Source organism: Myiozetetes cayanensis, unplaced genomic scaffold (assembly GCF_022539395.1).
Source record: "Myiozetetes cayanensis isolate MyiCay16 unplaced genomic scaffold, myiCay2020 scf21, whole genome shotgun sequence".
In the NCBI taxonomy this organism is placed as follows: Eukaryota; Metazoa; Chordata; class Aves; order Passeriformes; family Tyrannidae; genus Myiozetetes; species Myiozetetes cayanensis.
Window position 1 is genome coordinate 12074984 of NW_026087423.1, and position 15890 is coordinate 12090873.

General features: G+C 42.9%; 1 protein-coding gene across 1 annotated transcript in view; it reads right to left on the reverse strand.

Moving 5' to 3' along the window:
- Positions 1 to 15890, reverse strand: part of GALNT9 (polypeptide N-acetylgalactosaminyltransferase 9) — a 122923-nt gene that overhangs the window by 72604 nt on the left and 34429 nt on the right. Inside the window, 2 exon segments of the mRNA XM_050318518.1 lie at positions 7403 to 7577; positions 9521 to 9687. Of these exon segments, the coding sequence (XP_050174475.1) occupies positions 7403 to 7577; positions 9521 to 9687 (342 nt within the window).

Below are 15890 nucleotides of genomic sequence, written 5' to 3' on the forward strand. Positions count from 1 at the left end.
GTCAATATGAGATTATATTTATGAGATTAAATGTTTTAAAAACCAGTGGGTGGACAGCAGAAAAACTCTTGCAAATCCAACAAAGCAGGGACTAATGCAGGAAAGCTGATTCTGCTTAATTCTTTCCATCATGTTATCTGTGGTTATCACCTTAGATTCCCATCACAAATCCAGTGCCCCCAACTCCCTTCTGGCCTCTGCAACACAGGCTTTCAAAATACCAAGCAACAGGTATTGGTGTCACTAATGACAGGCCACTAATTGTCTGACTGGAAGAAGAATCCTCCTCTTCAAGGTTTTAAAGAAAAAAAACAACCTTGGTGCAGATCACCCTCCATGCAAAGCACTTGGAGCAGGACCCTCATCACAGAACAAGACTGTTTAACCATCATACTTAAAACTATCCTGGGGGTTCCACATTCCTTCTACAGTTCCTCCTGGCGTGCTTATTTTTCAAGTATTTTGCTTTGTAGGGTAGACTGAGATTGTGTGCAAAGCAAAAGCCAAAAGGAGATAAGGAATTCTCCTCCCTTAATGTCAGATGCCTGCAAAGGACTCCCCACACCCAAGGTAGCAGCCTCAAATCTTCATTCTCAGCAGAGGGAGATGGAGGCTGGCACATTCATAGTCAGATGCTTCTCATAATAATGCAGACACTGAAACTAGGTGAGATTAACAATGTTGAATTATTTTGAATATAAAGAGAATTTAGCCTGCTACTTTGCAAGACAGCTTAAAATTGGACTGCTGAAGTGTATCCCAAATAGTGGTTAGAGAAAGAATGTGAAGAAAATATTTAACAGTCACTCTGGTTTTCAGCCCTTAATCATATCTGTGATTGTGTTAATCAATACTTGAGTCCTGGAAATGCTAACCTGAGTCCTCATTTTCCTCATTGCACAAAGAAGAATCCATTCTCAGCTCTGGGGCTGCTCTCACACCAGCCATCACCAAACTACTCCTGTCACTCTACAGTTGACCAATTTCTGTGTTTTTCCAGTTGTATGACTCACATTTATTACCACCTGACATGGGGCTTTGCATCTGAATGGCACAAGGAGGGATGTCTGGAGCGTAATGCAACAGTTGGGTCAAAATACACGATGAAATTCCATTAATCTCTTATCAATCTATTGATGTGAAATCCCAGATTTTGAACTTCCATGAAATCTGAGGCGTCTGTAAGCTGTCCATGTGACCAAAGTTCTGCTTCTGTCCCCTGCACTCCAGAAAAGCAAATGTCTAAGGCACAACTTCTCCAAAACCTCTGCCCTCGAGTTATGCCATGCCAAGGTTATGGAGTGAATTGGGATGAAAGCAACTGCTGGGAACTTCCTTTCCTAAACCTCCCATCTCACCCATGGAGGTGATTTTCTACCTCTGTGTGGAAATCATATCCCTGTGGGTACTAGGAACAGGCAAGGCTCAGTATATGGACAGACTGCACAGCTATCTAACTTCCAAAATATGTTCATGCCCACAAGAAAGAAAGCAGGCTCTGAGTCACAGATGGAAAGAGAAAATCCAGGACAGAGCTGTTCTGTGTTATTTAGCATAACCCAGAATGGAGAGCCTTTTAATTAAACATTGCACACCTGAGAGATTTCCCAGCTGTCCTGCCTATGAAGGACAGCAGAGGTAGCAGTGGGGGGTTCGAATGCTCAGCCCGAGCTCAGCTCAGTGAGATCCACAGGAACACTCCAATCCTGGCTCCTGGCAGTGCCCTCTCACCCCCAGCACTGTCTGAGCTCTGCCTTCCTGCCTGCCAAGATCCCCAGGTGATGGCCAGTGAAAAAGGACTGAGCAATGGACTGTGTTTCCATTGCTTCTCTTGGGTGATCCATGAAACACGAGGGCTTCCAGATGCTCCTGGCAGCTCACAGGACCGACAGGACAGAGGGAAAGGGGTTGCTGAAGCCCAAACATGCTCTGCACGGTGTGCTGATGAGCTGCAGAGTGTTGTTTGGGTGTTTTCTTTCCACGTGGCCAGCGCTGGCAGCGAGGGAGGATTCAGCCCTGCCTGATCAGGTACATGAGCCAGATGTGAACTTTGAGATTCATCTCTATTTTTCACAGAGGCAAAAATATTCGGTTCCTACCTTGTATCTGAGTCAATGTGCTTTATGGGCACAGAGCAGCATGGATTGTTAACAAGTTATTTACTGGAGCAAGAGCAAAAGTTCTCCCAGGCACATTCACAGACATGATGGATTTCAGGAAACTAAATATAATCAAAAGATTCAGCTTTAAGGGTAGTGCTTCACAGCAGCCAGTGGGTTTTTTTTCACCTAATAAAAACCAAGCAGACAATTTGGACTGGAATATGAATGACATATGAAGATCCTCCCTTCCATTCTCTCTTAAAATATATATTTGTCAGTGTCCTCCTCTCACTCTGAATAGATTGCTGATGAATGGATAAAGCCAGAAGAGAAAGGACAGTAAATTCAGTTCTCTCACAGACCCCACTAGGCTAAAGGGTGTTTTCACTTGGGTTTGAAAGATTTCTGCATTAACACTGGGTTTTCCAAGGTGTCGAACAGCCCTGATGACTTGATTGGGAGTTCCAGCAATGCCAGAACTGTGGGTCTCAAGGACTGAGTGCTCCCAGGATAAACACTGGAGGTAGAAACGGAGGTGAAAAGCAGAATTTAACACAGAGAACAGAATAAGCCTGTAAGGAGACTGAGAGCAAAGGGGCCAAACTGTGATAACACAGGCTTCTCTAATCCCATTGTAAGTCTATCTCTGAACTTATATGCATTCTGTATTTAACACTGGGTTGATTCAGAGCAGCTCAAACCCCACGGGAAAGCACAGCAAACAAAAACCGTGTGCTGTCTCACATCCTTGTCAGATTGCCCGAGAATTCATGCCATGGGGAAGTCTGATTTTCCACAATGCTAAAAAGAACAGCTTCTTCCAGATTAAAAAAAAAACAAAACACCACCAAACCAGGTAAAAAGAAGTTAGTTATGAGCTCCTCAGTGCACATGATTATATAATTCACCTTTTAAAATATGTAAAAACACCTGCTGACTTCAGGCAGACTTTTAAAAAGGCACAAGGTAGGAATAAATGCACACAATCCAAGGGAAACCACACGATTGCTGAAGGCCAGAGGGCTGCCCAACTCTGCTACTTCAGCAGCCTTCACAGCTTCAGGGATGCTTTGCTAACATGCAGCATCTGAGAAGCAAAGCCCACTCTCCAGTTCTTAATTAGAATGATTGTACAAGGCATTTGTCAATAAATTCCTCGCCACTTTTTCTAAACTGGTTCAAAAAGTAAATCCTTTCCTAAATGACAGAAATTGCACTGGGGAATGTCTCTCAAATTCTGCCCTATTCCTAAGTGGATCTGATTTTTGGGTTCTTTTGAGATAAGCATGTATATTTTTTTCCTCTCCCCCACCACAATGCTAATTTTTACTCCAATAAAAAATGAAGAATGAACATTAAAAAAAAAAAAAAAAAGCCAACCTCTATTTTTTCAGCTCTCACAAATCAGAATTTCTTTTTCTTTGCAAGCATTTAAGGAAGAGTCCTTACAAGACATAAAAGAAAGACAACATGGTCTCTCACCTGCTAGATTTCATGGCTCGGTGGGTTTAACACCATATTTTACTCTGGCTCTACCACTGCCAGACACCATGAAGTGTAAGCTTACCACAGAAATGTAAGAAAAAAAACCAAACCTGTGTAAACTGAAAGCTTATTTTGCATGATTTTATACGCTACCTCACATTTCCCTGGCAATATACATTTATCAGATGCAGACAAGCAGATCTACTGACACACATAATTCTTCACTGAGGCCATCTGAGGAATATTTCATGCAGAATGCCTTTCCTGTAAAGAAGCGTTCAGAGAACTGAAAAAGAAATAAATTTTCATACTCCCTTCCTCGGTCTCTAAGAGGAAAAGAGAGGAATTCCCCACCTGCTCTCCCTGACACCTCCATCAGCATTCCCGTGTGCCCGGGGAAGTTTCAGACCCGCACCCCCCAGCCAGACCGGAGAGAACGTGGCAGAAACGCCTGCTGGAGAGTTACAGATCAGCTCTTTGGCTGCCAGATCTCAGTGGCTCCTTTCTGCACCACTGAAAAGCAGTGAGGATGCTCCAGTGAACACTCTAGGTCCTTGAGGTAGATGAGGAGTTGAAGCTGCTTTCCTGGTACGTCCTCTCTGTGCAGGCTGGCACCGTCCCATGGATCTGAAGGGGCCACATGGCTTTTGTTCACACTTCCCTCTCCACTCACATAATGCTAATTCACTTTTAATGCTATCTGAAACATGTATTCCATTAAGTTACCAAACTGATCCAAAGGCTTTGGATGAGAAAAAACTCCCTTAATAAACACGTGTCCTTTCCTCTGCATAAATAAAACATCCCAGCTCAACCCTGGTAGGGGGGATGTGCCTGAACCCTCCAGAGGGGAGGGGATGCACAGGGGAAGGGCTGCAAAGGTAATTTTGCTCTTGCCTTCACCACTTCTCTCACTAGAAAGAAAGAAAGAACCAGCTGGACTTTACCAGGTCCCCAAAGACCCAACTGAGCTTGAATCAACTTCCTTTTTGCTTTACACACCGTTTCAGGAGTCCACTGCTCACAGCCACTACAGCAAATTGCACTGCATCCTTCAGTGTAAAGTGGCACCTGCAAAGTATCACCCACAGACCTGGGGATCTTGATCTTTAGTCCTTCTTAGTTCATTAAAACACCAGTTTTCTCTATTTTTAAAACACTGCCAACTTCAGGCATAATCCATAATGATGGGGTCTGTGTGACACAAGCTGATGGATACTGAGCTTATATCTCAGGTTCTCTTTCTCTTGTCAGGCTGTCTCTGTCTCTCTGTTATATTGAAATCTTTTGATTAAACCCTCTTACTTCACTGCTTCCTTATTGATACTCCCCCTTTGTCTGGCAAAATTTTAATTACTACAGTACTGCATAACTCCATTCAGTGCTCTGATATTACCTCAGTGATAGGAGCAAAAGCAATTCCTAAGACAGACTGTAACTATAATACTCTATCATTATGTCTTCTTTTATGGCTCCTAGCACCCTCTTTATGGCTGCTAATATATTGTGGTTTCTGCCTTTCACTTACTGATTTCTGCTCTCCTTCACTCAATGTGTCCTTTTTCTCACCCAGAGAATCAACACCCTGACTCTGCTATCCCTCTTTCCTGCTCCCAGACACAATGTAGGGAAGTTCTCTTCTCCTCCTCCTGTTATTCCATCCCATCTCTCAAAGACAGGAGCCTGTACAGTGCTCTACATGTTCTGCAACACAATCAGCATGCAGGATGGGATGCTCTGCACTCAGGGTTAGCACTCAGTGGGTGGACCCAATACAAAAGTCAGGGCAGGAAAGCTGAAATCTTCAGAGGACTGAAGGGAAACTGAGCTCTACCAGCTTAAATATACCCTCAGAGAGGAAAGGACAGGAGCTTTTCGTGCCCACTGCTGCTGCTGGGTTGCTGACCCCTGCTGAGTAACCATTAAAACCAGACCTGGTTCTGCTGCAGGAGGGGTAGAATTTTACACATGAGCTGTACACGTACATTACCATGTAATTTTAGTTTAAAATTCCATTTGAGAATTAATTGCAATGGCCTCCCTTGCAGGCAGTCCTCTCCACTTTCCCTCTCACAGCAGCAGTATTGGCTCACACTATCAAAAGCTTTGAGGGGAACAGGTCAGTCGAAAATCACCGCTCTGCAATAACATATTTCTACACCTGAGAAGCCAAAAAGCAGCAATTAAGCACAGCAAAATAAATAATTCAATAGCTAATTTGACCTGCCAGGTTGTAGAGCGTTTTTTTTATATCCTACCAGACTGTATTTTAGTTTAGAAGAAGTGTCCCTGGAGAGTAATGCTGTGCGAGCCCACAAAATGCTACAGTGAGAAGTAAGGCAAAAATTCACCTGTAAATGGGCCACTATTGTTTAAAGAAGTTTTTTTTTGTTATTGGTCCTGCATATTTCATGAGAAAGTGAAGAAGTCCTTCTTTGATTCTATCCAAATCAATCTGCCAACTGATTAGGCAGGTAAAGCAGCCACAGATTGGAAGACTAGAATTGCACTGCAGGTACTTGACTTTTAGATGGAACACAAACCAAACAGAAAGCTAATACTCTTTTCTGTGGTAAAAGGAATTGGCTTCTTTTTAATTGCCTCACAAATAATCCATAGACAGCTTTGAGTGGGAGCAATCCGTGTGGCCTCTGAATACACAAACACGCACTGAAAATGGGGGGAAATATTCATGCAAGATGCAACTAAGCAGGAGGACAGAACAGCAGTTTTACTTTAACAAGAGACTCCTGCCTCACTCCCAAGTTTACAGGGCTGGGAGTGCAGGTAATTGTGACCTGGTGGGGAAAAATAAAGTAGACCAGATGGAAGGACTTTAGTCCCTCCCAGTAAAAGTAGATTAGATTAAAATGGAGCTGACAGGCACCTGCATGTGGACAGCTCCAAAACTAGGAGGAAACTGCAACTTGGGCAGGACAAGCACTGGGAACAGCACCCAGAGCACGCTCCCCCCAGTCCTCAATCCTGTCCCATAGCTGACATTACCCTAGATGAATGTTTGCAATGATTTGAAAGATCTACTCGCTTTAAAAGTAAATAAATAACTTAAGCCAGCTCTTAAGCTTCCAGAAAACTACTATGACTGCTAATACAGTCTTAACATAGTCCCAGGGAAAAAAATGGGATGAACATAAACCAGGTGCACTACAAGACTTATTTTACTGCATCTTCCATTTTATAAAGATATTCATGAACATATAAAAATAAACACTCCACTCTTTTGCAATTAAGTTTCTCCCTAGTTATAAGTGCAGCTATTTTTAGTTTTAATTTGAGGATATCTCCCAGAATTGCAGAGCATAATCATTTCAACCATAACTCTGCATCATCATTATCAAATAACAGCCTATCTTTGGAAAACACGCATTTTACATGCTGAAGGTCCCAGCAGCCCTTTTTCAGCTGACTGTACATATCAGTTCCTTCAGTCCCAACATCAAGTAATGCAAAATATTGGCCACCAAGTGGTGCTACAAAGGTTTACTCCAAATGCAGATCTGGCCCATTAAACCCAAAACTGTGCTTCCCTTTTGCAAACCAAAAGGGGGGTGAGGAAAGGTGCACTAATTTCAAGCTCCATTAAAAACGCAGGAAATAATTTAATGTTTCCCTCAAATGTAAATGCAAGAATATTTATGGGGAAATCAGACTGATATTCAAGTTTCCAAGACGAAACGACAGAAAATGACAAGGTGGTAAAAAAAGCACTTGAAAGCATCCATCTGCCTCCAGCCCAAAGCTCCAGGGCCCACTGTCACCGAGCCAGCCTCCCCCTGGGCACAGCCAGCACTCACCAGCCAATGTTGAACTCCACGTGGGCATCAAAGAAGCCGACAACAGGAGAGGTTGCTGCTTTCCAGCCCTGGATCCTGGCTCGGATCAGTCCTTCCCGCTTGTTATTGCGCACTATTTTCACCAGACCGGGGTATCTTTTATTGACATACTGGTCCAGATTAAATTTTAGCTCAACTGCAGGACAAAAAAAAACAAAAAACAAACCAACAAACCACAAATATTTAAAATGAGAAAAGCCCTACAATGTTATGTTTTGCTTTAATTTATTCTGCAACAGAAAGGGAAAGAGATCCTTAAAATAGTCCCAAAGCCTTACTCATTCTCACAGATACAAACCAAGTACTGTGGTTGTTCAATAATTACTATTCTAATTCTCTGATGACTTGCATTAGGTTACAAGTGGCCTCTGGAGGAGCAACTCTGGCTACAAAGCAGTGTAACAAGGGAGTCTGGTGATTTTTTGTTCTGATTTATGCTCTTCAGTAAGAGTTTGAAAAATAACCTCGATGGATTTTGGGTCAAGACCTAATTCAGATCACAATTAATTTCTCTTCATTTTAGGGTTTTCCCTTAAATATAATTAAGACTCCTCAATAGCAGGCTTCTTTCCTGTTGAACAACATGGATATTGAAGATCTCAAATAGACTTCTCTTTTGTTCATTTTCAGGCATTCAACCACAGACAGAACAAAATTCATTCACCCCTTTTTCAGCTTCATTTCAAGAGGTTTATAAACAGGCAAATTACCAAAATGGTCTCTCTATTTTTAAAAATCAATCTAGTTTGGTAATTCATTTACACTGCAGCTTATTCATAATGTGGCTTTTGCTCAAATGTATTTATTAGGAAAACTAGAATAAGCTTCCAGGGTGTTAAAATCCTCCTTCTTGAGATCTATAGTACCCAGTAGAATCATTATCACTGGAATCAAAGACCTGATGAATCTCCAGTTATCAGGAAGAGCAGCAGAGAAAAGCCACAGAAGAGTTCACAGAGAAACAATGAGTTCAGTTCTCCTCATTATTACACTGACTCAAACACTCTGCAATCTCACATAATTCCTCCATAGGTCACGCTGCCATAAGTGAAATCTGAATTGCATAACATTTTTCTTAAATCTGTATGGTTTGGAATTTAGTTTTGTTTGAGCTCTTTCTTCTCTCAGCCTTCCTCTCTCTTCGGGGGTCTTGAGGAGTGAGAGCAACTTAAAACTGAAACACTTAATTACAGCTGCTGTTCTGTGGAGGAAATGCTAAACTTTGGACTTATTTTAAATAAATATGATTTTAGAGGATGCAGTAGTTCCAGAAGACTAAGGTATAACAAAACACAACAACACTACTAGTCCCTTATATCCAGAGAGTTCTTCAAACCTGATTGTATTGTGCTGATCTATAACACTGTATATGTATGTATAAGTTTGGATTTCTGCAGCAGAAGTGCTGTTTTTATATTAATGAACCAGATGACCTGGGAGTTGCAGGTGCTTTGTGCCTGTTCTGTTTCATGCTCAGACACTGATTTACTCCCTAACTCAAAACCAGAAAAAACATCAGGCTCAAAATCTGACATTACCAACACCTCTCTAAATGCTGAAGAAACAGTGTGCTACTGTGTAAAGGAGCAGAAACTATCTTTAGGGACAATCTGTAGCCCCACTTTTCCCTGGAAGCAGAATTTAAAATTTTAGTCTATTAATGACAATGTTCCTCTGGATCTGAATATTTGGACCAAAGTGTCCTGCTAAGACTGCCCATGCAAATGTCATTTGTTCTGTGAGGATTTCAATGAAATCAACAGGGTTTATCCACATAATGTTTATTTGTTACATGAACAGGCAATATTTACTCACAGCTTTGTGCAAATGGCTCAATCAACCCCTCTCATCAACAAACATGAACCCTTGCAAATTCTACAGCCTTCAATAGAGGTATGTTAATTTATACCAACATATGAGCCAATGATTATTAGCTGTAAAGTGGTTACTTAAATGCAGAATGACTCAAAGGTGTTTCATCCAATGTTTAAAAAATAAGCATTTTGGCCAGCAGTGACCAAACACCCTCTGATTTCACCTAGAAATCACAGAGCAGGAGGAAAAGTTTGGAATGCTCACCATTGTCACTGTTGTCATCCACCAGAATGATCTCCTTGAGCAGGTGGGAGGGGGTGTGGTTGACAACGCTGTGCACCGAGCGCAGGATGACCGAGAGCGCCTCGTTCACGAAGATGAACACCACGGAGATCTGGGGCAGGTCATCGGGGTAGGTCATCTGCTTGCACCTGCAGGGGGGAAAGGCACAATTAAAGCCCAGGCAGCCACTGGGAGGCCAAGTGGACTGGAGAGCATCCTCTCCTCCTTGCTCGCCACCTCCACAGGGGGATTTGCAGATTTTGCAAACCCAAACAAAGATGTGGTAAAAGCTCGAAAGAAGAAACCCAGCCAGGAGCAGCAACCTGTATAAAACAAAGGGGATGAGCATGCACACACATTTGTAGCAGCTCTCACTCCCTGGAAGGTTAAAAGCACCTCTGGAAAACCGAAGGAATATCAATGACTTTGCTCAAAAACAACCTGCAGAAGGCCCACAGTGCTACACCCTGGCTGCGCTCCCAGGGGAGCCATCAGCAGGTCTGCTGCTAGGTCAGAATTTGATCTCCAACTTTTAAAGCCAGGGCTCACTCCAGCACATTTTGCATTTGCCCATACAAGGAGCATTTGCCACCCTTTCTGGCTTTGTGCAGCAATAACAAACACGTGATGCTGTTGTACAGGCACACAGTGAAATATCTGCAAAACAGATCTGCTCCCTCTGAGACATCACCTTGGGAGGCAGCTACATCCTGCTTCACAATTTGCTGCTCATTGACACATATATGTTACCATAGACCATTCTGAGAAGAAAAACTGAGGCCTGGAGAAGTCACACAGCACAGAGCAGAACTCCTGCTTCCCAAGCCCACAGCCCATCCCCACCTCTAACATCATACTGCCTCATTTTAGTGGAATTCTCTCCCACTAGCAAATATTCTAACTTTAAAAAATACCTATGTGTTCTCACAGTCAAAAGCCATTCAGAATTACCACAGCAATTACTGAACCTGCTCTCTAAAATGCTGCTAATGATATCACAGGAAATGATTTTTCCTGCTCTTATCAAACTTTCTGACCCCTTTGCTCATTAGTTTGGCATAACAATCACTTTTTTTCCCCCACTCTCAGCAGTTATGGGGATAGGGAGAGAGACAAATGCTTGGCTGATGAGTTACCTCTGGAAATCAGTTATGAATTCTGGTAAAATGCAATTATTCCTAAATCCTCATCCCAGCACTACTTGCTCAGAGACCTGAGCACTTGTCACTGATTGCAGTGTTCCTGCATCCACACTCGGAGCTGGCAGGAAAGAAGGGATGAAGGGAAACATGGAACCGAGGTCTGGAGACAAAAAGGAGGTTGTGGCAGAGGAGGAGGGAGTACAGCAAGAATGAGAGGTCAGTCAAAGCAGCATTTACTACACAGAGGGACAAGCAATTAAAGGAAAGGTGGGATGACCACAAATATCAGAAGTAGAGAGACACCTGGCTTAGGTCCATCCCTATCCCTTCTCACTGCACCTTCCTTCTGTCGGTTCTCCCCTTTTTCTATGAGCAGGAAATGGCTGAAAAACTGCATTATGGCCACATTTGGAAACAACACCCTCACCATCACATGATGGAATATCTCTGGTAATCCCAATGCAACAGGAACATGTAGATGGGCAAAGGCAAAGCTCACAATTTAGCAGTGGTTTAAAAGCTGCCATAATTTTATTTATTGCAGTGAGGATGAAGAACAGCAAAAGCAGCTGTCCAGCTGAGTAGACTCCTCAAAGCACAGGGGTGATTTAGGAGTTTATTTCCTTCAGACCTCGAGTCAACCTTGAACCCTCAGCTCCTTAGGTCACTTCAGAAAATGAGATGGATGTGCTGAGGTAGTCAGGAGAAAGTACTGGTCCCCTGACAAACTTCTGATGATGTTTGAGAGCAGGAGCAATCCCAGTTAAGGGGCCTTTCCTTAAAAATCAGTGGGTGCTTAAGTGCTTTGCTGGATTGTCGCCCAAGTTCTTCCCAATGTGTTCTCTAATTAGATACCAGTCAGAGCCATTTACAGTTAATACTTCCTTTATTCCAAGAAACTCTAACCAGCACTTGACACACTGAGCCAAACAGCGTGACATTAGCAAGTCACACACAAGAACACACTGCCATCAAAGCACAACTGTGCCTGTCACCTCCTGCCACCTTTGCTCGACCAGGGGCTGACAAGAGACCACGTGCACTGCAATGGGTCAGGCTAAATAAAGCCAGAGTGTCAGGACAGGTGAAGCGTCAGGCAAGAAACCTGTGGGCTAGTGATGGAGGGGAATGTGAAGAAATCAAAGATGTCCTAGCAAGGAACACCCTTATAATCCTTCAACCCTACCGCCAAGAGAACTGTGATATTAAGAAACCATCCCTTTTGGGCAGCCCTGCTGCTGTGCAGTGAAGTGCCTGGGTGTCTAAGGCAAGTGCTCTGCCAGGGAAGGGAGCTGGGTGCCACCTCCCCCTCTCCCCTTCTCTGCACTAGGTGTGACCACATTCTGAACTCAGGCAAGTGGGTGAGGGAGGACAATTACAGTAACTGATGGCCAAAACTTGGCCTCATTAACCCCCAACACTGCTGAGTTCGGGAAGGATTAAGAGCACACACTTGACCTCTGTGGTGGGCAAGGATGGTCTGAGCTGGCCAGGCACAGCTAACATTCAATATCACTGTGATTTTAAATCAGTGTTATGAACTGCACAACCAGCAGAGGAGCCCAGGCCTGCATGAGAAGCAGGGTCTGTCTCCAGGGCAGACAGGAGAACTGCAGGGGTTGTGTTTAGGAGCAGGGATTCCAAGCAAAGGCTGACAATGCCATGGTTAATCATTTCCATGGGCCAGCTGACGATGGATTAGACCTGATATGTGAACCAGTCCTTCAGGTACCTTTCATACAAGGTGCCAAGCATCAAACCTGAGGCGTCCTGCTGTTGTCTTGGGACAGGTCTGTGAGTGTTCTCGCTCTGTATTTGCTACTGCAGAGCTTGGCCAGCAACCCAGAGGTATTTCCTTTGTACAGGACAGAGAGTTTGATGTCAGGTCATTTTTCTCTGTTCTGGAGATGATTTTCACTCATTCTTTCCCTTGCATTGAATCAGTTCCTTAAATGAACATTTCCCAGCCAGCCTCCTGAGCCCACCTGTGAGCACTGTCTTTGCAGGCATAAGGAAACAGGAAAAGCTCTTCAGTTGGCAGACCAGAACCTTGGGAAAAAAATCATGTCCTAACACAAAAAGGTCACAGATTAGAAACTGGAACATGAGAAAACAAAATCTCCTCAGCTGCATATGAACCTTCTCAAGGCAACCTTGGAAGCTGGGAGGCAATAACGGGAAGGAAACTTTCTTCTGCCTGAGCCCTCCCTCTCTGATAGATGTATTTACTCTATTTGTATCTGATCCAACAGGAACATGTGAAGCCCTCTATTTATCAGAGCTGCTCTTACAGTCCATTTGGGTTGCACTCTTTTTGTGAGGGACTGGCATGGCAGCCACGCAGGTAGTTCAGTGCATTACCGAGGAAAGAAAAATCTTTCCTGCTCTATTTCCCCTGCCTTCTCTCCTGTCTGCAAACTTGCTAAAGTCTAAAAATGAGTTTTGCTTGCAGACCTGAATATACTGAGTTTGGAAATGGATTAGGCAATGCATTTAGAGATTTCTGACAGCTTTACCCTTCAGGAAGAAATGCAAACAAAATTAAAGCTGCTTCATGAATCTTTAAAGTATTTAATACAAGATATGTTTTTCCAATGAACCACTGGGATGGAGATGACTGTGGGTTTCTCTCCTTCACAAACTTGATGAAATTGCTGGGCATGAAGAAACATCTGCAATTCTGGCACCAAAAAAAACCCTACCCCAACAGGCTCTGTACCTTGAAAGCTGCAGAATGGTCTGTGTTCATGTTTTACAGCCACAGTAGGAGAGGGAGGTGGAACAGCAGAACAGCTCCCCATTTGGCACATGATCAATGAAAGGACAAAGATAAATATTAATAAGATTATTGAACTCTTGCTCATTAATGGTAACAAACACTACTTTTAATCATCAGGTCAATGTGTATTTTGAGCCCAGTTAAACCAAAGGCTCAGAGTAGCCTTACCTACGTGGTTACCTTTCAGCACCTAAATGCTGCTGTGACTTCTGCAGGCACAGACGATTTACCACAGCTAAATCAGGAAATTTAGTGGCGAGTTCAGTGCTTGATTTCTTTCTCCAGAAACCCACTGAGGCTTTACAGCCAGTGCTAGACGTAACAGTAACTTTTGAGCTGCAGAAATAAACCAGCATTGCTTTCCTGTTCCGCACTGGCACAACGGTGAAAACGTGACAAGCTGCAAACATCTCCCTCCCCAGCATGGGATCCAGCTGCTGACCAGTCTGCAGCAACAGCAGTGACAGGCTACAGAACTGATTAGCTTTATGGATCATGAACCTGTCAGCCAGGGGCTCCAACTCCTTCCTAATTAATTCTCCTTCTCACAACAGAAGGTGTTAACTGCATTACACCATAACATTCTCTTTCCATTAAGGATGGATTTTCCTGCCCCATCCAAAAGGGAAAAAAAACACCCAAATGGGCCAATTTTTGAACTAAGGCTTGCTCTTCCTTTCCCCTCCTGTTTTGCAGTTCATGGGCAGAATTCCCTAAGAATCACATAATATAAACACAGCTGTGATCAAGGGAGCAGTGGTACAGAAGACTGATGCTCTACTGAAAAAAAGCAGCCCATTGTATTTACAACTAAGGTAAAGAGAGGAGTGAGTAATTTTTCAGAAAAACTAGAAATTATGGCGATACCAGGAGATGCCTTCTTCCCAGACTGTGCTCCTTAAGGAACAGCCTCCACTTTGATTTATCCAACAGAATAAAAATCAACACCTTCTCCATTCTCCTGAATTTATCTGGAGAAATGCAGGTACAAGATACAGTGCAATTCTTGTCGGTGCTGTAAGTCAGAGAAAACCCATTAAATAACCCATCCTCCATCTTTTCTGCTACACAGCGATGCAGATGGTCATTTTCACATAAAGTGAGATCTTAAATCTACTCCTATTTTCATATGTTCCTTGACACATTTCTTTCTTATTTCGCATCCGAAAGTCTAAGGCAGAAATCCCCCACATTCATCACAAGGAAAACCAGGCCAAGTCCTTGTTCCTGAGCCAACCTCAAACACTTCTTGTATCAAGAAGAAGTGTCCTTTCATGTCAGCCACAAAGGATGGCAACACACCATGAGTGTTCCAGCACACACCTAGTCCTGGGCATTTCCCATATTCCCAGGCTGAACAATTGGATTCCATGTCTGTAGGATTTGCAGGGTGAAGAACAGCAGCAGCCTTTTCAAAATAACTGCCTTTTATACCTCAGAACTCTCTCCTCTCTGTCCTGTTTCCTACAGGAAAGATCAAATTGACAGGAATTTCTGTCCTGTGACACATCCATGAAGGAGAGAGCCCTTTCGAGCTGGGACTCCTCAGGCAGCTCCACAGGTACAATAAAGTTCCCCATGAACTTTAATGAAGTTGTAATAATACACATTGGACATTTACTACGAACCAGACATTTACTTTTTGTCCTTTTTCCTTTCTTTTTAAATTCCAGGCCAGTACAACTGTGACTAATTGCTCTGCACACACACAAAAAAACCCCAAAACAACAAACCAACAAACAAACAATACATGTTTGTTCCTTTTGTTTTATAGCACATTTGTTCTATTTGGCTTAATTCCTCCCTTCTCTGTGAGAAATTATTGTATGTTTATAGTAGAAAGCCCTGAGAACTGTCAATCAGTGACTGATAGCACAATATATATGCATAGTTAACACACACAGCATGAAGATGACTCTACTCATAAAGAATATTAACCCTTATATTTAGGATTATTAGACTCTTCAAAAGTAGCTGCTGCACACATAAAATAAGAGGCCTTGTATTTTAGTGAGCTATTTCTGGCTTTCCTCAGGCAAACAATACCAGAAACACGCCATCATGTCTAATACTATTATTGATTTATACATATAAAAATGCTAAAACTAGTTTCAATCACTCCTAAAACAAGCCCCTTTATTAACATGAAAAATGGCTAAAAGCTCGGGCTCAGATCCCTCCATAGGAAAAAGTATTTGCCTTTTTTTTTTTTTTTTTTTTTTTGGCAACTTAACTTGAGCCACTAATATGTTTTGAAATACCATCTGTAAAAAATTTCCACTCTATCCCCTGGTGTGCCTGTTCAGCTCTGCCTCTGGCTGTATGCATGCTGCATCACAAAGCATTAGGCTCATTGGAAATTAATGGAGAAGCTGAAATCTGCTTTCAAATGCTCTTCACAATCCCCAAAGAAAACACATCCCCCGTGCAA